This window comes from Passer domesticus, chromosome 10 (assembly GCF_036417665.1).
Source record: "Passer domesticus isolate bPasDom1 chromosome 10, bPasDom1.hap1, whole genome shotgun sequence".
Classification (NCBI taxonomy): domain Eukaryota; kingdom Metazoa; phylum Chordata; class Aves; order Passeriformes; family Passeridae; genus Passer; species Passer domesticus.
Window position 1 is genome coordinate 26,930,452 of NC_087483.1, and position 20,847 is coordinate 26,951,298.

The window sequence follows — 20,847 nt, forward strand, 5'->3', positions numbered from 1 at the left end:
CCGTAGAGCTGCATTTGGTGTAAAGAAAAACTTCACAGCTTTATTGGCTCCCAGGAGACAAAACAAACATAACAAGATATTCGTATTAATACAAACAATGCAACAAATGAGAAAACCATCACATTTAAATAAGATGGTAAAATCAGTCCAGTGTACATCCCAGCCTCTGATATAGCAGACATGGCAGTTCAACTGTTCACCAGTGCTCTCAGGCACGGGTCCCTCTGGGAGTTGTGTTATTGCTTACAGCATCTCATCACCACAAACAGTTAACCTCAGGAAATGCCACCGAGTAAAACTTTCAGAACTCAGTTGAATGGAATTTCACTGCAGCTTCACAACTGTAAATGTAAAGGTTGAGATTAGTCTATGTCTTCAAAAAATATTTTGAACGAGGGTTTTTTTTTTTTTGGTACTTTTTGTGTATGCTTGGACCTGGAATCTGTTGCCTATTTATTTTAGGTCATCATATATCTGATCTTAATAAAGCATTTATTTTGGGAAGAGAAAGTGTGAAGATTCAAACTTTCTGCCATTTTTTCTGAAGACAAAGAAAGGGATGTGTCCCTTTAGCCTAGGCTAAAAAAAACAACCCAATGAACAGTTTTATTTTTAAAGAAAGAAACTTTCCCTCCCAGCACAAATACACCCACGCGTGCCACGAATATTTTTTTCAAAGGAAAGCTAATGCCCTCTTAGCTTCAGTACCAGTTTTCAGAAAGGTACCAGTTCTGAGGAAAGCAAGCTGGCAAGTTCATTCTCGGTGTTCTTTCCTCCAGAGTCTTCATCAGAAGATGCTACCAGCTTGTTTGTTACAGAGTAACATTTTCTTCACAGTTTCTTATAATAACTATTTTAATAGAAAAGTCACTTAGGCCCAGTGGGAAATATGGACCTTCTGAAATGCAGTGGGAGTCTTATAATCCTTCTCATCTTGCTACCCTCACGCAAAGGCTAGGAAATTTATTTTCTGCCATTCTGGTGATAGCCTTTTCTGGTGATCTCTGTGATGGGCTACTAAATCAAAGTGAAGCTGGACTTGGTGGCCGTGTGATTCTTTTGAGGCCCATAAGAGATCTGACAGGTCTGAGAATCACATCACTTTCCAGGTCTTGCATCCATTTTCCACTGGATAGTGAGGTCGAAAAAGGCTGAGGGGACTGCCTTTTCATTCTGTGTTTATAGTGTTCAACGGGCATTTCTTGGCATTCCTGCTATTCTACAGGAAAGAAAAAACAAGACTAACTTATAAATTGTTGCTGCTGTTGCACCCGTCACGTTTCAGTGGGTTTGTGAGCTTGCATGCATGACTGCAGGCTCTCTGCCAATGACATCTATGTTGGTCTTTTTGCACACTTGACCATCGATCACCCCACACGCTCACGACAACAGAGCTTTGTGTGGAAGATCAGGGGTTGTCTGTGTGGGTCCCGTTTAGATCCCCTCTTTCATGGGTAGGTCAGTGAGACACATAAAGGAGCAACACATACATACTTAAATAATAAAATTTAAAAAGTAGAACTGAACTGACTTTAAAAGAATTTGTGAAGCATAAAGAATTTTCTTCTCCTAGAGGAGGCATTCACAGGTTACTACACATCTTCAAAGAGTTGCACTTGCAGTCATGGTGTATAATGCCAAGTTATTACTACACAAAGTAAATTTTAAAATGATGACTCTTAATTTCTTGCTAAGGTGTAGGAAGATATTTCATAACCAAGTGATATAACATTTCGTATTACTTTCCAGCTGTGTATTCTCAATATTACTTGCTTGAAATGCCTGTGTCTGTGCACAGAATTATATGGACTAAAAACTTTGAAAAAAGGCAGGGTGTAGTGTGCTGAAAGAGATTTCAGAAATGATACATAGGAATGAGATGAAGTACGGTAGAAGTGTAGCAGAAGTAAATTAAAGGTAGGAGTAAACCTGCTGTTCCTCTTCCCTGGGCAGAAGGAGGTCTAAACCTCAGCAGCTTTATTCTGGAAGATTTTTATCATTCTTTGAATACTTAGGGACACTAAACTCCCTGAATAAAGAAATCAGATTAATCCATTCTAATTAGGGATATTCCTGTTGCTGCTGTCTTGTATCACTTGAGGCAACTGGGAATCTATAAGTAACAAGCTTATTTGATTTGTATTAACTGCAGTTAAATGGACACATGGATAAGAACTCTATTAAAAAATCAGTGTATGCGATTTTGGCTGCTGAGTCTCTGTGGGCTTTCACATCTCGGATGGCATGGAGCCCGAGGTTTCTCTCCCGTGATCCTATTGAGCTTGGACGTGGCTTTTTCTACGCCCCCACCCTTATGTCCAGAGTTATGTACATGTTTCCACATATTAAAAATGCAGTCTATACTGCTCAGATTTACAACGCTAATCCTCTCCAGACGTATCCATCACCAGGTCTATGTACACTCTGAACAGTACCATTCCAGCCAGCTAGTTCCTCTGGGCTGGTTCTGTACTGGCAGAGAACTTGCATAAAACTACAGTGATATTTTTTCCTGCTCACTTCTCTTCTGTACCTCCTCCTACAATTGCTGTAATCCCTTTAACCCCACAGAAACCTCCAACACTCTACTGTTGATAAATTGGTAGGTCGGATGGCCTTTCACCTGCTTGTCACCGCTGGAAAAGTGCTAATGGACATTTGTAGATAGGATTGTGACCTGACCAGAGGCTCAGTTTCTGCTGTGCAGGCATGGGCTTGTCACACAAAGCCTCTATTCCATACCCTGTCTGTCCGTATACTCTTTTGCATACACACTGACCCCAGGAATAGTTTCTGTGTTTTTTTCAGGTCAAATGTTATAAGCAGATGTTCTTATTAGAACATCTTATAGTCCATGAGCTCAAGGACTTGTTTCATTCTGTTATCCTGTGTATGTGGAGTAACCCCTGTACAGACTTGTGATAGTGAGAAGGGAAGTTGATCAACTAAAACCAAACAAACAATAACCCACAACAAACTACATCCCTCCCCAAAAAGAAAAAAAGCCCAAACCAAAAAATGAACCACAACCATTATTTGTCACTCCTTGCTGGCAGTCAATTATAAAGAAGAAACTTTGAAAGACTGCATGTCAGCAAGGACAGGAGGGGCAGCAGTGCAGATGCACTGCCTGGGTTCATCCATCATTACCTAGCAAATGAGCCGACTAGCTTGTGGGCAGGTACAGAAGCCCTGGCAGGCAAGCAAGAGAAGAGATTATTTTTGCACATCTTCTGTGAATCTCCAGGGAATTCAGTGGCGTTCCTTATCTCAAAAGCTTGTAATTAAGAGGATGGCATCTTTGGGCTAGAGAATTCCGGAGAAAATCATTTTCACAGTACCTAGAGGGCTCGATGTTGTGCTTGATGACAGATGGGAAACCTTTATGAAGGCTCCATAACCTCTTGCCCTCAGAGACTGTACTTTTGACACTGCAGAAATTGGGAGGATATAGATGTTTTTACTCGGGTGATCGTGTGGTGATTTTTTAAAACAACGAGTCATTTATTAAAGTATTTTAATGAACTATACAAACAGTGAAAACCTGGCAAAGCTTGTGTCATTGCTGAAAGCGAAAACATAACTATTAACTATAGAGTGTTTTTTGCTTATGGAGACTTTTCTGTTGCACGCAAATAAGATATAGGAAAAGACTAGCAGACAGAATTTCATGTTTCATCTTTTCAGAGCGTGACCTCAGGAGTGTCATGCCACTTCCATTAATCCTTTTCTCAACTTAAAGATCCCTGTGAATATGAATAAAGTTGTACTTTAAAAACGAAAGAAAGAGAGAAAGAGAAAACAAAACTCATTCACATTCCGAGTCTGCTTTCTGTCTCACACGTATTACATTTCACAAAACAGATAGAAACAATAGAGCTTATTAAGAAAAACTTGTTTTGAATGGCAAATTAAGCATAATGAAAATACACACGTTTTTACAAGTAGTTATTTTTTACACCAATTGAATATTTTAAACCTTTTTAAACTATGTACTTGTCTCTGCAAAATGTTTTTCTTTTAGCTCATTTGCACCATATCACCCTGCTATATATTTTTATTTAAAATTTTAATTTGGTCAGTTCAGAAACCTGGATAAGCACAGTACCTTGTCTGCGGCCAGGCAGTAACCAATAGGGATGCCCTACCCTGGATATTTATGAGCAATATCAGTGCTGGTTTCTGGGCTGAACAGGCTGATGCATGGATTGCTCCACATTATGGCTTCTTAGGCAGGGAAAAACTTATTATAGCAGAGAAAATATCTTGGCATTCATTTTTGATCCAAATACCTTTTTAGTGCCGTGTAAATCATCAAAATAGATATACAGTTTGTTTTCAACTTGAAAAATTATATGAAATGAAGAAACAATCCAAGAATCTTTTAATGAAAAGTAAACTTGACCTAATGAAAACTTATCTCTGCTTTTTATCCTTACGTACAAATGTATTGGTTTGGCACGACCTGGTTTTTGGTAGTAGGGGCCACAAACAAACCACAACTATAGTAAAAAAAAAAAATACAGACAATAGCAAACCAAGTTTTTATCTCCATCCCCCATATCTCTAAATTCAGAAGCACAAAAAAAAAGGGTGCAGAGTTTATCTCAAATTTTGCTTTATACTGTAAATGTCTTCCTAATATGCACAAACTTATGCATCTAGTATATAAAATCTCTTAAAACATAAAGGACTCAAATATAGAGCATTAAGGTGGACTGCATTTTTCTATTTCTTAGGTATTACAGCGATCTGGGAATTTATTTTTACAGCCTGAGATGTCAGTATGCCACAGAAGCATGAAAATCTCACCATCTGTATGCTCATGGACAATCTCATCAAGTACACTCAACGACAGACTTAGAATAACAAAATTTAAACGCTATTACTACCGCCTAGCTGTACATGCACTCAAATCTACTTTAAATAGCATTCAACCTGAGTTATCATGCTGCTTACCTCAGGCCTAAACCAGTTTATTCCCTTTCAGTGTTTTCCTATTCCCATGAATCCTGCTGTAAACCAGACACATGCTATTTGAAATAACATTTGTTTAATTAAATGTGAGGTTACACACAGACTTACATCATTTAATTTGGCCAAGTGCTGATCCATAACCCAGTGAAGGTTCAGGAGTCGAGCAACGGCTTCACCTGGCAGTTTACCTAATGTGCTGGGCAATGTCCTTCTGGATACGTGTTTCTTGTCAGTGCCAGAAAGCAAGGATATGTTTTAGTTGGAACTCTGTTACAACAGACACTACATAGTTTAGATTAACTCCTTTCAGTAGTACAGCATCAATGTGTTATTGCCTTAACATAAAACATACAGATTATGTAAATCTGTAATAAATACTATTTTGAAGTGTATAGTAATCAAAAATCTTTCAGGGCAGGATGGAATGGAAACTGAGAAATATTGGAGAGTAAACATTCCAACGCTCATTCCTCTGCTTCTCCCTGGCAGAGTGGAGCACTTACTGTAGCTGGGCTGTTAATGCTCCAGCCCCGGGGCTTGCCCTGGGAGTCTTGCAGAGCATGGACTTCCCGGGAAAGCTAGGGCCAAAGAGATCCCTCAGAAAGCGTTTCTGCTGTCTCTGCAGACCCTGTTGCACTGTTTGTGGAAAGGAACGGTGGTTCCTGGTCTGAGAGAAGGCCAGACCTTTCAGTGCCTCCTCACAAGGCGCACACTGTGTACACGCAGAGTCATTCAGGCTTGCAAGGCCAAGCAATCCGAGAGGCAAAAGGCAGCGGTGAAGAGAGGCCACTTGCTTACTGCATGTTTTAGCATTCCGGTCTCTAGTTCCCGTGCAGAGCTGAGAGGGCAATGGAGCCCCTGGAGTCCATCAGTAATTGGCACAGCTCTGCACTTCCCTCATCTCGGCGGCCTGGTCTGGGGTGCGGCAATAGATTGTCTCTCACTGGGCAACCTGCTGGCTGCCGGCTGTGGCCTGGCCTGCGGCGGGGCGGGCACAGCCGGGAGGTCAGCCCGCAGCGCCCGCGGCGCTCGCACCAAGAGCTCCTCGCCTCTGCCCCTTGCGGGGAGCGCACTGACGGGCTACTGCCAGCCCGGGCGCCGAGGGCGAGGTCTGCAATCTACCACTGATACCCAGCAGCCTGCTAGGTCCCCCGGTGCCGCCAGCCCCGCTGCGCGGCCCGCGGGAGCTCTCTCTGGGTTACCACCTATGCCGGGTGCGGTGCGGGCTGCTGCGGAGGGGCCGGGTAGCGTTGGGCTTGCCATGCGGCCAGCGAGAAGGAGGGATCGCGGCAGGCAGGCAGGCGGAGGGAAGGAAGGAAGGAGGCCGGGCTGATTAGCATGCAGCAGCGCTCGCAAGCCCGGCTCCATTGTTTTAACACCTCCCCTCTCCTCCGCGCCAATCTGTCACCGTTCAGCAGGCGAACGCTGCTGCCTCGAATGCTGCTCTTCTCAAATGAGACGGATAATTAGCTGCCCCGCACGAATGGCGCACTCTTCTCACCCCTGATTGCTATCACCTTCTTGCTCCTGGCAGTTTTGACACCTCGTAATCAGCCTGCTGCTTTTTCTCTTTTCTTTCCCTATTTCTGATTTTTTTCTCCCCCTTCCTTCTTTTTTTTTATTTTTTTCCTTTTTTTTTCCTTTTTTTTTTTTAATGCAATCCCAGTTGCCATTTGGATTGAGACTCCTCTGTTGAGTTAACCTTGTATGATTGCGGGGGAAAGGGGAATGTACCGTAGGGAGGGGAAGAAATCGCCTCCTCTGAGTCTCATCTGCTGAGAGAACCATGGGGTGGGGGTAGCAGCATCTCGGCTTGATCCTCCAGTGCTTTTGTTCGTAAGGGGTAACAGCCTCTCCTGAGCATCCTCTGAATTAATATTATCTCGGATGGGGAAGGATGTGTTGAGCGTGTTGTGTGTTGAGCGACTCCTCCGCTCAGTTAATGGAGAAAAGACTGCATTTCTCTTGTCTGGTTAGATATAGCCATACGGGGAAGGGATTTTAAAAGCAAGTTCACAAGGCCAGGAAGCTCCCTCTTCCTCCCGGTAGGCAGGGGAAGGAAGGTAACTTCCTCAGCTTCTTAGGGCGAATTCACGTTTTCATGGGAGTCGGAAGAGAGATCTCATTGGAGTGCGAGATCGGAGAGGGAACTTCTTTCCTTCTGATTCTAGAGAAATAAGAAATCTCAGTTAATGCTCTGGTGATTTCTGCGAGATTTTTAAAAAACAGAGGACTCGTGGAATCTGTCATAGGAGCGTTTTCCTCTCCTCTAACAAGCACTGACAGTCTAATTACTGGAGCTACGAGCAGCTGTCGAGTTAGCCGGAGAGACAGAGGAGCTACATGTGTTCTACCCGGCCGCCGGCACCGAGCCCTCGCAGCAGGCTGAGGCAGCCGCCCCGCCGCAGTGTCCCTCAGAGAGCTCCCGATAGGAAACGGGAGCAGTTTGTTTCCCTGCGAGCGCTGCCTGTGAGCGCGGGGGGTTCACGCGTCGCGCACCGTCAGCGCGGGGCGGGGTGACAAGGAACTCGTACGGGAGCCCTGAAACTGCTCCAGCCCCGGGGCTGCCCTGGCGAGGGCTCCGCTGGCCCTGGCAGAGCTGGAATTCGGTAGAACACCTTGGCACGAGTTTGCGGCTCTTTCTGTCCTCTCAAGTTCCTTCCACCATATTTATGATTTTTAATGACATCCTACTTCCCATTTGGATTCAACCTCCTCTGCCGGGTTGAGCTTGTGTAGAAGAGGGAGGGAAGGGGAGGAATACTGAGCCTCCTCTGGTGAGTGTAATAAAGCAGATGTCCCTGCTGGCAGCAGCAGCCGCCTCCAGGAAAGCTGTATAAGGGGGGCCCGTTCAGGGACCGCGCTCGCCTCCCACTTCGAGTCGCTCACAACTGCTTAGCGTGAGATTTATTTATTTATTTATTTATTGTTTATTTAAAAACTAAACTAGTGCTCCTCGCAGTGGTCTGATCGGCGAGCCTATCTGGATGCCCTCAGGCAGCAACAGTTTTACGCACGCAGGATTAAACAGCTTCCTAAAACGCAGCACTAGGCAGGAGCCCTCACAGTGGGAGCTGGATGGGTTCTGCCGGTCGACGAGGCTTTGGTCAACCGCGTTCCCCCACCTCCCGCCGCGCCCTGGCCGCGGCGGGCCCCAGGCTGCCTCCAGCAACAAAGAGCCGTGTCCCCGCGCGGGGACCGGGCTGGGCGCAGCGCTCCCGGCTCTGCCAGCTCAAGGGCTCCTGGGGAACCGCATCCACGCGCGGGGGCGGCGGGGAGGGAAACAGATGACTTTATTTTCTTCAAAGGTGACTCGCAGTTTGTGCCTCTCTTAAGAACGCGAGCTTCTGAGCTCGAATTTCACGGCTGAGAGGACGAGTCGGTGCTGTGCGTCGGGCTGGCTGGAGATGCGCGAGTCCCCTTCTCTCCTCCCAAGGCTGGAACTTGTGCCTCTCCCGGGCACCACCCCCAGCCGTGCTCTCCGGGGAGGTGCTTCGCACTCCGCACGGCCGAACATCGCCTCTGCAGCGCTGCGCACCGGCACGGCTTAGAGCTCCGAAGAGTAACAAACTCTTCCTCCAGGTCATGGAGCAGACGTGCACTGTACAGTGCTGTTTATTACAGTACACTCTGCTGACAGCCCGTCACAACCATGACATGTTTAAAATAGAGAAAATAATTGCAGAAAAATCCACTTCTAAAAATTACGCAGGTGTTAATTCTTCCAGAAATTTGTCACCTGCAAACAAATCTTTAAAAAGAAAAGGTGTTGTGCTTTGCAGCTATGAAAATATTAATGCTAATTATCAATATCAGGGCTAAACTCTATATTCAGTTCAAATGCAAAAGGCAAGCACCCTTTATCATTAATTTAAAATACTTGGCAACAACCCTATTTTTAAATTTTATATCAGTAAATCCAGAAAATGTGCAAACTTTATCAGACTTCAATATTTCAACTAAACACAGATTTTAATTGTATTGAGAAAGCCACTATATTCAGGTTAAAAAAAATTCACAGAGATTTGGGTGATTAGGTTTTCTGCTTTCCTTTCTAGTCTGTATCAGACTTGGGCAATCCATCATAGCAGACCAGAAGGGAAGGCAAATAATCTTCGGTATTATTAATTTTGGGGAAATTTTAACCTTTTCTATCCTTCATATTAATATAACCTATTCCCTGAAAGCATTTTTAGTAATTATTAATGCTATAAAGGTACATGAACACAATAATTATTTTTTTATAACATGTAACAGATATTCATAAAATCATTACTGTTCCATTTTGACAAAAGGGTCATTTATATGTTACTTTTGATTACTTGCTTTAGTAAAAAACTCATCTGGGAAAGTCAACTATTCATTTATGTTTCTAGTGAACAAGCCTGTCATAATTCTGGCACACCTGGATTCAGTTATTAATTGATAATTTTACAAGAATATGAATTAAGAGGTTCATTATTTGGAAATTATACAATAGAAATTAAAAGTGAGGGCCTATTTCTCTTCCTGTTTACTTCAGGGAGATCATAATCACATCACTGGATATTGTCAAAAAAATCCTAGCATTACACCAAATTTTGCCAGCCAGATTAAGGTAATAATCCTGCAAGTCTACATTCATAAATACAGTCACAACTTCAGACCTGTTTAGGCAAATATTAATTGGGAAAAAAAAAGTATTTGACATCACTCTCAAAGTTAATAGTGAAGCATAATAAGCAGTAATGTGAATTACAGTACTGAGTGACTTAGTTTCATTTTGCCTTGTCAAAAGACAACTAAAAATGTGCTTATTTGACAAACAATTTCAGTCATGAGTTCTTGTTACAAGAAGTCTTAATTCTTAAACTCTTATCATATCTATTGAATAAGAAAAAAGTATAAATGTATGCAAAACAGTGAACCATTGAATTCTCATACATTAAGACTGTACTTTAAAGTGGGAATTGAGATGCCGAAGAAAATCTTCCTTAGATGTTAGAGATGGTGGGAAAACTTCTCGACAGAATTCACATATTCCACACTGATTCAGTTCAGAGTCTGCATGTGCTTGTGCCAGCAAATCATTGTCTTGAGGCTGCCAAATGGGCTAAAAGAAACAGAAAATTATTATTGCTGAGGTTTACATTATGCTGTAGTTTATATTTATACTAAAAAAAAATACCTGCCTCTTTAAATTAGGATTCCTTTACACCTGCCTGGACAGAGACATTAACTAGAGAGTTCTCATTTAAGAAAAGCAAGATAGGACTTCGGGTTTTTTTTTAAAGTTCTATAAACACACTATCCTTGCAAATATTCAAAAATACCTTGGTATCTATTAACGATAAACATTGCTATGAACAGAAGTCTGTAATATCAGTCTGGTACATACTAAAGCTTGTCTTTAACTGCATTTCAGTATTTTACTGTAGAAATCATAGTATACAATAGCCATTTAGCAGAAATGAGAAAATACATTTTTACCTTAGAATAAAATGTTTCTTGTACAGAGTTAATATGATTAATATTTTACTTCCACTCTTATTCACATATAACTTGTTTGCAGTTTAATTCCAAAATTACTACCATGTCAAGGCTTAAGGTACTTATTTGCTCTGGCTGCCTTTTAGTATAAATGTGTCACAAATAATCTTGTTTGGGATCCCTCCTGCCATGACGGTGTCAAACTCACTGGGACCATGTGAATATCTATCCATGCATTCAGGCAATTCTATAAACTACATTGTATTTGGTTCGGCAGCTGCACTGCTTTTGGTCCCTGAGCTAGTTAGTTTCAAGCTAGCAAGTTTATTCAACACAGGAATTCAAGGCACTTAAGCCCAGAGTCTAAGTATACACTATACCAACAAGGAATCAAAAAGTCTTCTATCAGTTTTCAAAGTTAAAACTTAAGTTTCATAACTTTAGTATTAGCAACACAAGATCAAATAGTTACATTATATGGCCAGGACAACCAGGTTGTGAGTAAAACGAAAACCAAATGCATCCTGTTGTGAGTACAAAGTAGAAAGAATGGCAGCAAGCTGCTATGAGCTCTATGTGGGGATGGAGCTTAGAAGAGAGTGTGCCCTACAGGGTTTTTTTGGCTCAGTTTTTTCCTCTTGCTTCACTCATACATGGGAAGGAAGGCAAGGAAGAATACAAAGTCATTTCTTTAGAAGTTTTAAATTTCTTGATACTGATACCCAAGATTTTTAATTTTCAATTCTTCTTTAAATTTCATCATGCCAAATAGAATCTATTGTTTATTTCTCCCACAGAAATCCACTGTACAACTAAGCTGACTTTCACAGCGGTTAAACCTTCTGTTTAAACCACCCTGAACTTCTTGGGAGTCAATTTCCTGCCCATTCTGTATTTAAACAGTGTTTGGCTTATCACATAGCAATAGCAGACTTACTGTCTTTCATTATGGTCAGCAATCCATATAATTAAATTGACTAATTAGTAATTAAGTGCAATCACACCACTTTTTTCAGCTCAAAGAGTCTACTTATTGTATGTTGCTGGTGTAAATTGCATATTAAATCTATCTAGACACTGACACACTTAAACAAGTTAACACACTTAAACACACTACATAAATGTGTTTAGAATTATTTGTTTCTGATATGATGTAAAGTACCATTTGAAAAAAAGATAAAATAGTATTGTAAAAACTATTTGTCATCTTGGAAACATAAGAAGGGGAGGTACCTATCCAGCAACCCACACACGGAGGCACTTAACTTCCATTTTTTGAGTGCTAAGCTTGTGCTTAATATCCTTGCCAGAACAGGGATCTATTTAAGCAGACAATCCATTTCAAAAACATTAATACTGAGATTAATAGACTACTGAATTGCTTTTAAAATCATGAACATACTTAGAAGTATTTTTGGTGGAAACAACTCCCTCAAACTGCAAATACCAATAAACATGTGCATCTATATGAAAGTCTCAGCTAAATGTAGTCTGTAAAATCCTAGGTTCACTAATATCCATGTTTATTTTAATCCACTGCTCTTTTCAGTCACGTTTTTTTTTTAAAGTTACATTCTAAGAAAACAGTACTGAGTTTTTAGATTTAGTATCCACATAGAAGGAAAGAGCTAAATTTATTACACCAACTGAGAGCAGTTCCAAGAACTTGCTGTTGCCAAATCTATTGCATTTATGGGGTTTTCCATTTTATAAGTTAACATATGTAGTAAATACTTGAAAGTTTTATCTACACAAGGAAAAAAAAAGAGGTATACAATTCTCTCCTTTTTGGTTTTTCCTTCATTTTTGGAAGGGATGATAGAAGCTGTAAGCAGCATAACCACCCCCTAGAAAGGTGGTAAAAATACTAAGAACAAGTTTATACATAAATTTTGCTAAGGTTAACACAGTGAAAAGGGCATGTATACAAGTAACTTAAAAAATTACTCTTTTAATCTACATATATATTATCTGTGACCAAATCTTTAGCAAAATTTACAGTCAGAAAAATCCTCTAGAGCTGAGTCCAATTAATTGTGAAAAATGCTTAAAACCTAGTTTGAAAGCAGCTGAATAAAGGTGATGGATATTTAAATATACTGCTATACACAGATGTACATTTAATGGATTCTAATGTAATACTGGCTTGTATCAAACAAACTTCTGAATAAGAAATAACATTTTAATCAATGCAGTGCTATTGTAGATATGACTTTCAAATACTACGCTGTTCACCATTAGCTTTCTTTTTCTCTGCATGCTAGCATTAATACATTTTTCTCCACAAAACAGATCATTCACATTTTAAATGCTGGCTCCAAATTAATTTCTTTATTTTGCAGAAATACCAATGGTCAAAAGCTTACTGCTATTCAACCACTGTTCTGTACTTTTTAAGCTGCAAACTCCCCTATCAATTTATAACCATATACCAGCTGTTTCTCTTGCTGTAATGTACAATGCAGGGTGCCATCTATTGAAAAATGAATACACAGACTAACTAGTAAAAGAACAGGCTGGAGAGGGAATTAAAAAAAAGAGGATAGTAACAAGCAATGGAGTGAATTCTTTGCAGTTCCACAGGAATTCTACTAGCAGTAAAATAAATGTGGTAATTTGTTTAATTTAGTCACCACTTTAACTGGGCACCCAATGAAAAATACAATAAAAACTGTAATTAATAAGTTGGTAAAGAATTGAGATCTCTTACATTACAAATAGATATTTAAAATAACTTTTGAAAAAATCAAGCTTATAGCAGCAATCTTTCAATGCTTTAAAATTTTCACTCGAAAGGTGGTTTGCAATAGAAAATTAAACTAGGCTGAGTAAATTTTAGGAGAAGAAAACATTAAAGCTATAATGGCCTACAACACTTTCTAAATGCTCGTTCTGCAGGTCATGCAGTGACCAAAAGGAGAGGTAAAGCTCTTCTGCTGCATGTACCTTATCATTAGGAAAGAACATAAATTTCATCCATCTAAATGGTAAAAATAGGTGAATTCCACCCTCACAGAATTCCGAATTATCACTATTTGCTTGTTCTTTAAAATTTGTCCTTTCACAAGGTACCAGACAACCCACAGAAATAAAAAACCAAACAAACACAAAATCAGTCTATAAAGCTCCACAATTTTGCCATCTTTCATCTGAGATAGGATGATACACAAAATAAGCAAAGTATTCAGAGACATGAGTGTCCTAACATGCCAGTATATTTTACTGCATTACAGCTACTGGGCCTTGTTTTCAGAAGCTCTCATGGACTTCAGGCTGTAATTGAAATTTAAGCCCAAATTACATACATAAACCTAAAATAAACTATTTTAGCAATCTTTCCTTCATTCAAAAAAATAATTATGTTTTTTTCCTACAATCTCAAAAATTTAAGCTTCTTAGAGCAGAGGAATAGGGTGTTGTTGATACCTCAGATTGAGACAAAAAGTAGCTTTTTTTCATAGTGGAAGTATTTATCTGTTTAGCTTTTTAATTGGTTCATTTTTCCAATTGTCTGCTGTAGATGAAAAACAATTAAAACAAATGTGTGCCCTATACAGCTGAGATCAAGGGTAGAAAGAAAGCAATCTAGGGGGCAATTTAGGATTAATGACAGCTTTGAAATAGATATAGAAGCAATTAATATCTAGATGAAGTGAAATTTGTAAAAACATCCAGTGCTTATGTCTGCTTATATTCCTGATGTTTCACTGGAAAAGCATCTTGAACACATTCTGCAGTATTAAGAAGAAGAAATGACATGAGATATTGCCTTAAAAAAAGACTGATCAGCTTCCTTAGAGAATATATTAATCCAGTCTCAAAGATCTTTGCAAAAGGTGTGTCTGAACCATTGCCATTTTTTGAAATGTAGAATAGTTATAGAAAGATACCTGATGAGGACCTCTGACGGTTGTTCCAGCAGCTTCTAAAGAAAAAATTACTTCAGGTACACCCTGGTTTGTGTGCTTAGGTACAAATGTGAAACCACTGTCTGTTGTTTTTAAACATGGTTTGTCACAGATATTTTCTATGGGCATCTTTGCATGATCTGAGGGGTTTGTTTTGTCAACAGTAGTTAAACTTTGTAAAGCTGAGGTCATGAGATCAATGCCATGAGCTTCAAATGAGTTAGGTTCCAATTTACTGAGGTTAACAGCACGGTCTCTGTGCTCCAGGTTAAAATGATGATCTTGAAGCATGTTTTCAGATATAGCAGTACAAGGAATTGCTGGTTTTTCCTGAGTGCTCTGCAAGAAAGCAGAGTCATTGTCTGTAGGTGGAAACTTGACATTAAATTTAGAAAGTGATTCTACAGAGTTGTTGTCCTCATCTTGGCCCACTCCTCTTGGTGTGATAGATGTGATGCATGATGCACCTCTATTTATATCCTTTATAACCCGAGGCTTAAAAAGCTCTTCTGCTTGTTCATCAGTTTTATCTGTGCACTGTATCGGCATGGAAAACTGTATTTCTGTGAAGAAAGAATGAAGAAAATATTAAATAGTCCACTTAAATATAGTTATTAAAAATGTGGTGTTGGTGTACTTTTTTTGTCTTCCTTCCCTGTTTTTTAAACTTCTATTTTCTCTTTAAAATCAGATTGAGTTGTAGTTCTCTTTCACAAACATTAGTTCTGACACAAAATCTATCAGAACAGAAATAAAAGGAAATACTTCCAGTAATTATATTTCTCTTTGATTTATGGCTATAAACATTTTCATTTTATTGAAAATTATGTTGTCCCATACTCTTAACACATACTTGCATATTCACTGAAGTGTTCTGGCAGAAATAGAAGCTGGAACCCAAATCACTTCACACAGTGCCAAGAACATGCTAGGCACCATGAGCACGATTTTAGAAGGTATTCAGGTACCCAACTCCCACTGGTTTCCAAATTAGTTAAATATTTAAACTGAATAGCTATTCAGAAATGGGACCCTGTTTTCCCTTTGTTTGAAGAATTCACCCTTCATTTTTGGCAATATTTAATAAAAATGGTAATGGTTACTCCTAACCAGGTGAGAGAATAACTTCAGTAAAAACTGTACAGCAGCCTTCTGACAGTGGAACATGGAAGTAACAAATCAAACTTTAAATCTGTATAGCTTTTGTCATGTATATCTTTATACACAGTTGATTTAAGCACTTCTTTTATTATCTATATGGCTTACATCACGTATGGCTTTTCACACAGTTGAGTTAGGCACTTTGTTGGGAATCAAAACCATTCTTGTAATGTAAGTTGCCAAGCACACTTCTTCCAAAATTCCCACCCCCAAATAATGAAGTTATTAGAATACAATCAGACTACCACAATACAGTTCAGACAGGGCAATTTGAAGCAACGAGATATCTGTTAGCACTTCATGTAACAAAACTTCAGTAATGGATGACCTAAATTAAAATCAAGTTCTGAAATCAACATCTTTTGCTTCAGCTATGTGCATTTGGCAGGTGTTTATTGAAATCACTTAATAAGAGTCTGATCCTACTATTAAGAAAAGTTAGTAGAGAATACCCATAGTACCTTACATTGCATTAAAGGTAAGCATTAGCAGAACTGGACATTCAGGATTTCTTAGTTTCAAAAAAACCTATGTCTATGTCCTATGTCTTCAGGAAGTGTTGGATTAAGCTCTTGTCCCATATAAGAAAACAGTATTTAAAAGTCTGCACAAGGAAGTCTAGAAAATAAGTCCTCTGCCTCTCCTCAGTCCTGCAGTTTTGCTCTAACAGATATGGGGCTAGAGGCATTCACAGCAGACATCTTTTGAACTGACAGCTAAATTAAAAGTAAGCAAGTGCTGTCATTCACACAGTATGATGGGATATCACATGTAGTAAGTGCCTGCCTCTCACTCCAAGGGACAAAACAATTACAAGAGCCATTGATGTGATGACTGTCTTTTATAGCATGTGATTTGGAGCATTCGTCATAGAATGCCAAAACTGGCGGTGCGTTTTCTTGGTGAAATACTGAGCACCATGTGAACAGACTTGAAAAAGGCAGATGGTAAACAGTGGAAGTACTTCTATGTATGTGTAATTTGCAGTATTTTCAAATATAAAGCAAAGCTTTCAAACAGTTGAATCACAATAAGAGCTTAAGTATGATATTACCAGTTTCAGGTTCTGGCTTTATCTTAAATATACTCAGTTGGTCTGTTTGTTCTCTGGCTAGCATACATATTCGACGACACTCTTCTTTCATGTCCTGGAAAATAGTCTCCAGATTCTCTCTGGAAAATCAAAATTGTAAATTAAAGAGTCAACCAATTCAGCTTGTTGTGACCTTTAATCTAGTCACACCCACAAACGAGAGAAAAACAATAGTATAAGCTACTTTTCTTGGATATCTTGTTCCTCAACATATGTATACATATTTTTGTTCCCCTCAGTAAAAGCAAGCAGAAAAAGGAAAAGAAAATGTTGTCAAAGAGTTGCTTAGTCATATCATACACATATATTTTTGAACACAGGAACTGACCCTGCAAGGACCACCCCCAAAAATCCAGCCTTTCAGTTCTTTCAGTCTTTCAGGTATTTTGTAGAAGAGTTTCCACCTCAGTTCTAGGGAAAATAAAATGCTGCCACTATGAACATTAATTGTTTGCTGTCATTGCCAGTGCACTTGAGACTGCAGAAGAAGGAATACACAAGCATTTGTTACAGCTCTTTTCTTCTCTGTTTACCTGGCATTTTGGGGAGGAGTTTGTGAACTCATTCCCTCTGGTTTCATACAATATGATATAACTTTTCTTTTTATTCTGAGACTTTTACTGTATTATATCTTTTCCACAATATCATATGGGAATCTGATATTTAGTTATCTGCAGTGAGAATGGTAAAAATTGTTCATGCTGGTGTGAGTTTATTTCCTCAAACGCACTCTTATTTAGCTACTGATGCATCCATAAAATTCCACTGTGAAATTTTAATAAACTTGCTGAGTAATTTATATTCTTAAGCACAATATAATGGATTTTATAAATGAACTTCAAAGATGAAAAAGTGAAGTTGGATTTGCGTTCTTTGTTGTATCTTTTCATCAGAAGATCTCAAAAGGAATTTTTCTTTAATCCAGTGAATTACTTTCTTTTTTATTGCTTATTCATACAGCAATCTGTGTTCCTACTTCAGTTGTGTTTCTCTTTCTGACAAATAGACACAAATGTCTATTTGTATCTCGTCTATTTGAAAAAAAGATCTACAGAAGTAGTTAAAATTATTACTGTTAACACATTCTCATGATCTTCCAGATGTTTTAATAAATAAGAAATAAAAACAAATTAAAGTTTCTATTCAGAAGTTTAAAATATAGCTATGATTAGATGAAGCAGTCTTAATTTGCTAGACATTTGTGATACTATAATCTTACTAGTGTAAGATTACCAGCAATCTTACCAGTCACATACCTCTTTCCAAGAAAACAGTAAAGTAAGGAAGCTATTTGAGAGCAGAGGGACAGAAGACAGGTAAAGGTTTTTAATTTTTAAAATATAAATTGAAAAGACAAGTCTTTCTCACATTACAGTCTTATTTCCTCTCTTTCTTATAATAAAAGAGTAGTGAGCCAGAGTAAAGATCCACGTGGTTCACCTAGCCTATGTATGGGAGTGGTCAATAGCAGATGCCTAGGCAAGAGAATAAGAAGAAAGCAAGAAATTGATACTTTCCCCTAATACTCCCCTAACCTCACCTTAGAGAATCTTCTATTTGACCCCAGCAAAGTTGTTAAAAGTGGCATTACTGGCTACCCTATGAAAAATATAAACCTTTGTTCAATATTTTTCTGAAATCACTGGCAGAAGAGGAAATCTACTGCTTTTGATGCCTTGGTCATAGCAGGGGCTTGCTGCCTTCAACTTACAGATAAACTTGGTTTCAAACTATCTCATTTGGGATGGATCAGGCCAAGAATTATTTCTTCATGCTGCCTATCAGAGTGTTTCCTGGCAGCACAGCAGGCTCCTGTGCTGCCATCAGTTAATCCATAATGGCTGCACATTCCTGTCCAGAAGTTAATGCAAGGCAGTGAATCATTATCCAAACCCCAGCATTAACATCCACTGCCGTTTCCCAGAGTTCAACCTCCTGCTGAAGCCAGTGGATATCTTCCTCCCTCCCAGCTTAGCCCTCCATACTTGTAAAGCCCCAGCTATGAGTCCACATAGTTGTTGGCTCTATTATCTCCCTGCATTAGCTCTTTGACCTTTGATGCTGCCCCCTCCCGACTCCGTGCCCAGCCAGTTCTTAAGGTACTGTGTAGAAAAGAGGGCAATAGCTGGCCTTACTTAATTGCAGAAAAGTCAAAAGCAGATTTGAAAAATGCTGCGGAAGTATTTACCTTTCAGGTGAAATACCAGAGATCCCTAGAGATAATTCAGGCTTATCTGGAACAACTTTCTTACTTTTCACCTTGAAGTAAAATATGAAAATATTGAGCACGTTAGCATATTAATTTTGCGCTTCACCTTGATAAGAATAAAAACGTCATGGGGTCCTTCACCTAGTCCTGTTGAAAGCTCTCAAAGCATTGTCAAAATTACAAAAGCAGTTTGTGTGAAATTGCTAGTTCCTTTTAGGTTAACTTATTAACTCAGTGTGGCATTTCTCTGCTCATACTCCCTTGAAAGGGAACTAGTTCTAAGAATATTGCTTGATTGTAATTAGTTTTCAGTCATGTATAAGGTAAGATTCTGTCTTTTGTATAAGCTTGTTACCCAGCTATTTTACCTCTTAAAAATCAATTTATTCACTGAAAATTTCAATGAACACATCGGAAGCTAATATGTCAGGCGTTCTAGCAGTTTTTAAAATAAGTTATTAACTTTGACTACCACCGTGTGGTTCACTCCAGTATTACATAGTTTTACATCTGCCAGGCATTAAGGGAAGTTTTCATAATAACCAGTCACTAAGCTGCAGTTCCACTAGAGCTGCATTACCAGATGGCCTGAGTAGTTCATATGTGCTCCAAGTCAGACACGAACTTGAGCACGCCTGCCAAATCAGCTGATTTCAAAGATGTGTAAGCTTAGAAATCTGTATAAGCTGATCCATTGCCTATAAACAGAGGCAGGTCTTACCTATAAGGCTGAAGTGCAGCTGCAGCCCCTGTAAATGCGTTTGAGCTGCCTTACACCCAGCAACACAGGATACAAGTCCTTGCCACAGTAAACTAAGCAATGCTTAGGAGGTCTAATAGCAACAAGTTCTGTGTTGCTGTGCTCTTATGTTTACCTGTGTTCACTTTAAATTCCGTAGCTAATATGTAAATACATGGTTAGATTCACATCAATGACTGCACTCTAGCTATCCCACAAGGACAGAATAGCACCCTGGATGCTATTCTGTAACAAAAATAGGGTGACATAAATATGAAAAAATCAAGTCAGTTTTGGTGAAAACTTCCAACTGAAAATTATAAACCAGAAATGCTAATCTGGAATTTTGACAAATATGAAAATTTTCAATACATACCATAAAATAGTTAACATACCAACAAACCAGTAAGTATTTAATGGTGTTCCCTATGTGCTTTGTATAATTCAACAATTTCCTAGTATGATGACATTTAAAATAAATTTATCAGAATAATTAGTATGAATTCCAAACATTTCATGTTTGAAAGAAGTAATAATTTACAAATGTTTGTCTTTTTTATTTTATCTCTACTTGGTTTCTTATCTTACCTCCCTTTTATATGTTGGTGTCTGTATACCCTTTTGTGCTTCATTTAATTCTTGCAATTTGCTTTCCAGATTTCTTATTTTATCATCTTGATTGGAAATAATAGATAAAAGCTTCCTTTCCTTTTGATTGCTTTTGTCCTCAAGTTGCTTCAATTTCATGCTCTCACTGTCTAACTGTTCCTAAAAAATAATTTTAGAAACACCAGTACAATTAATAAATTTGAGGCTTGTGGAATATCACTCTTCAGCAGTCTATAATAAGCTAAATGTAGGTTTTGCATCATAAGTAAGGGTCAGTCTTGTTTATTACATTAATAATTTTCAATTGATAGTGAAGATCTTCTTCTACCACTACACATAGCTGTAATTCATCATAGGTGATTACTCAAAACAACTGTATCTTTATTAAAGTCATATTAGTGTTTATACAAAATAAAGACACTTTCTTGGTGCACTTACTATATAATTTACATCAACATTTTATGTATAATATTTTGCATATATAATACATAAAATAGTATTTAATTAATTTTAATCTTATACCATTTTGACCATGGTGATAATTCCGCAAATTGAGCAAATCCAAGAACACAATCCACACAATCACAGAATACTAGAATCTCTCCAAATAGAAGGGACCCATAAGGATCATTGAGTCCAACTCCCTGCTCCTTGCAGGACTACCTAAACCTAAACCACAGAG

The 20,847-nt window shown here is 38.8% G+C and overlaps 2 protein-coding genes across 9 annotated transcripts in view; one reads left to right on the plus strand and one right to left on the minus strand.

The window, feature by feature from the left end:
• Positions 1–20,847, plus strand: part of RBMS1 (RNA binding motif single stranded interacting protein 1) — a 337,082-nt gene that overhangs the window by 22,781 nt on the left and 293,454 nt on the right. The window lies entirely within an intron of this gene.
• Positions 3,540–20,847, minus strand: part of TANK (TRAF family member associated NFKB activator) — a 33,517-nt gene continuing 16,209 nt past the window's right edge. For 6 of the 8 annotated variants that reach the window (XM_064434725.1, XM_064434726.1, XM_064434732.1 and 3 more), the window contains 5 exons: positions 20,145–20,324; positions 18,797–18,867; positions 16,570–16,688; positions 14,337–14,917; positions 8,260–10,069 (listed from right to left, as the gene is read on the minus strand). In XM_064434725.1, coding sequence (XP_064290795.1) covers positions 9,902–10,069; positions 14,337–14,917; positions 16,570–16,688; positions 18,797–18,867; positions 20,145–20,324 — 1,119 coding nt within the window. In that variant the 3' untranslated portion in view covers positions 8,260–9,901. Of the gene's footprint in view, positions 7,145–8,259; positions 10,070–14,336; positions 14,918–16,569; positions 16,689–18,796; positions 18,868–20,144; positions 20,325–20,847 lie in introns of those variants that run through there. The other 2 variants (XM_064434728.1, XM_064434727.1) reach the window with 2 other exon arrangements.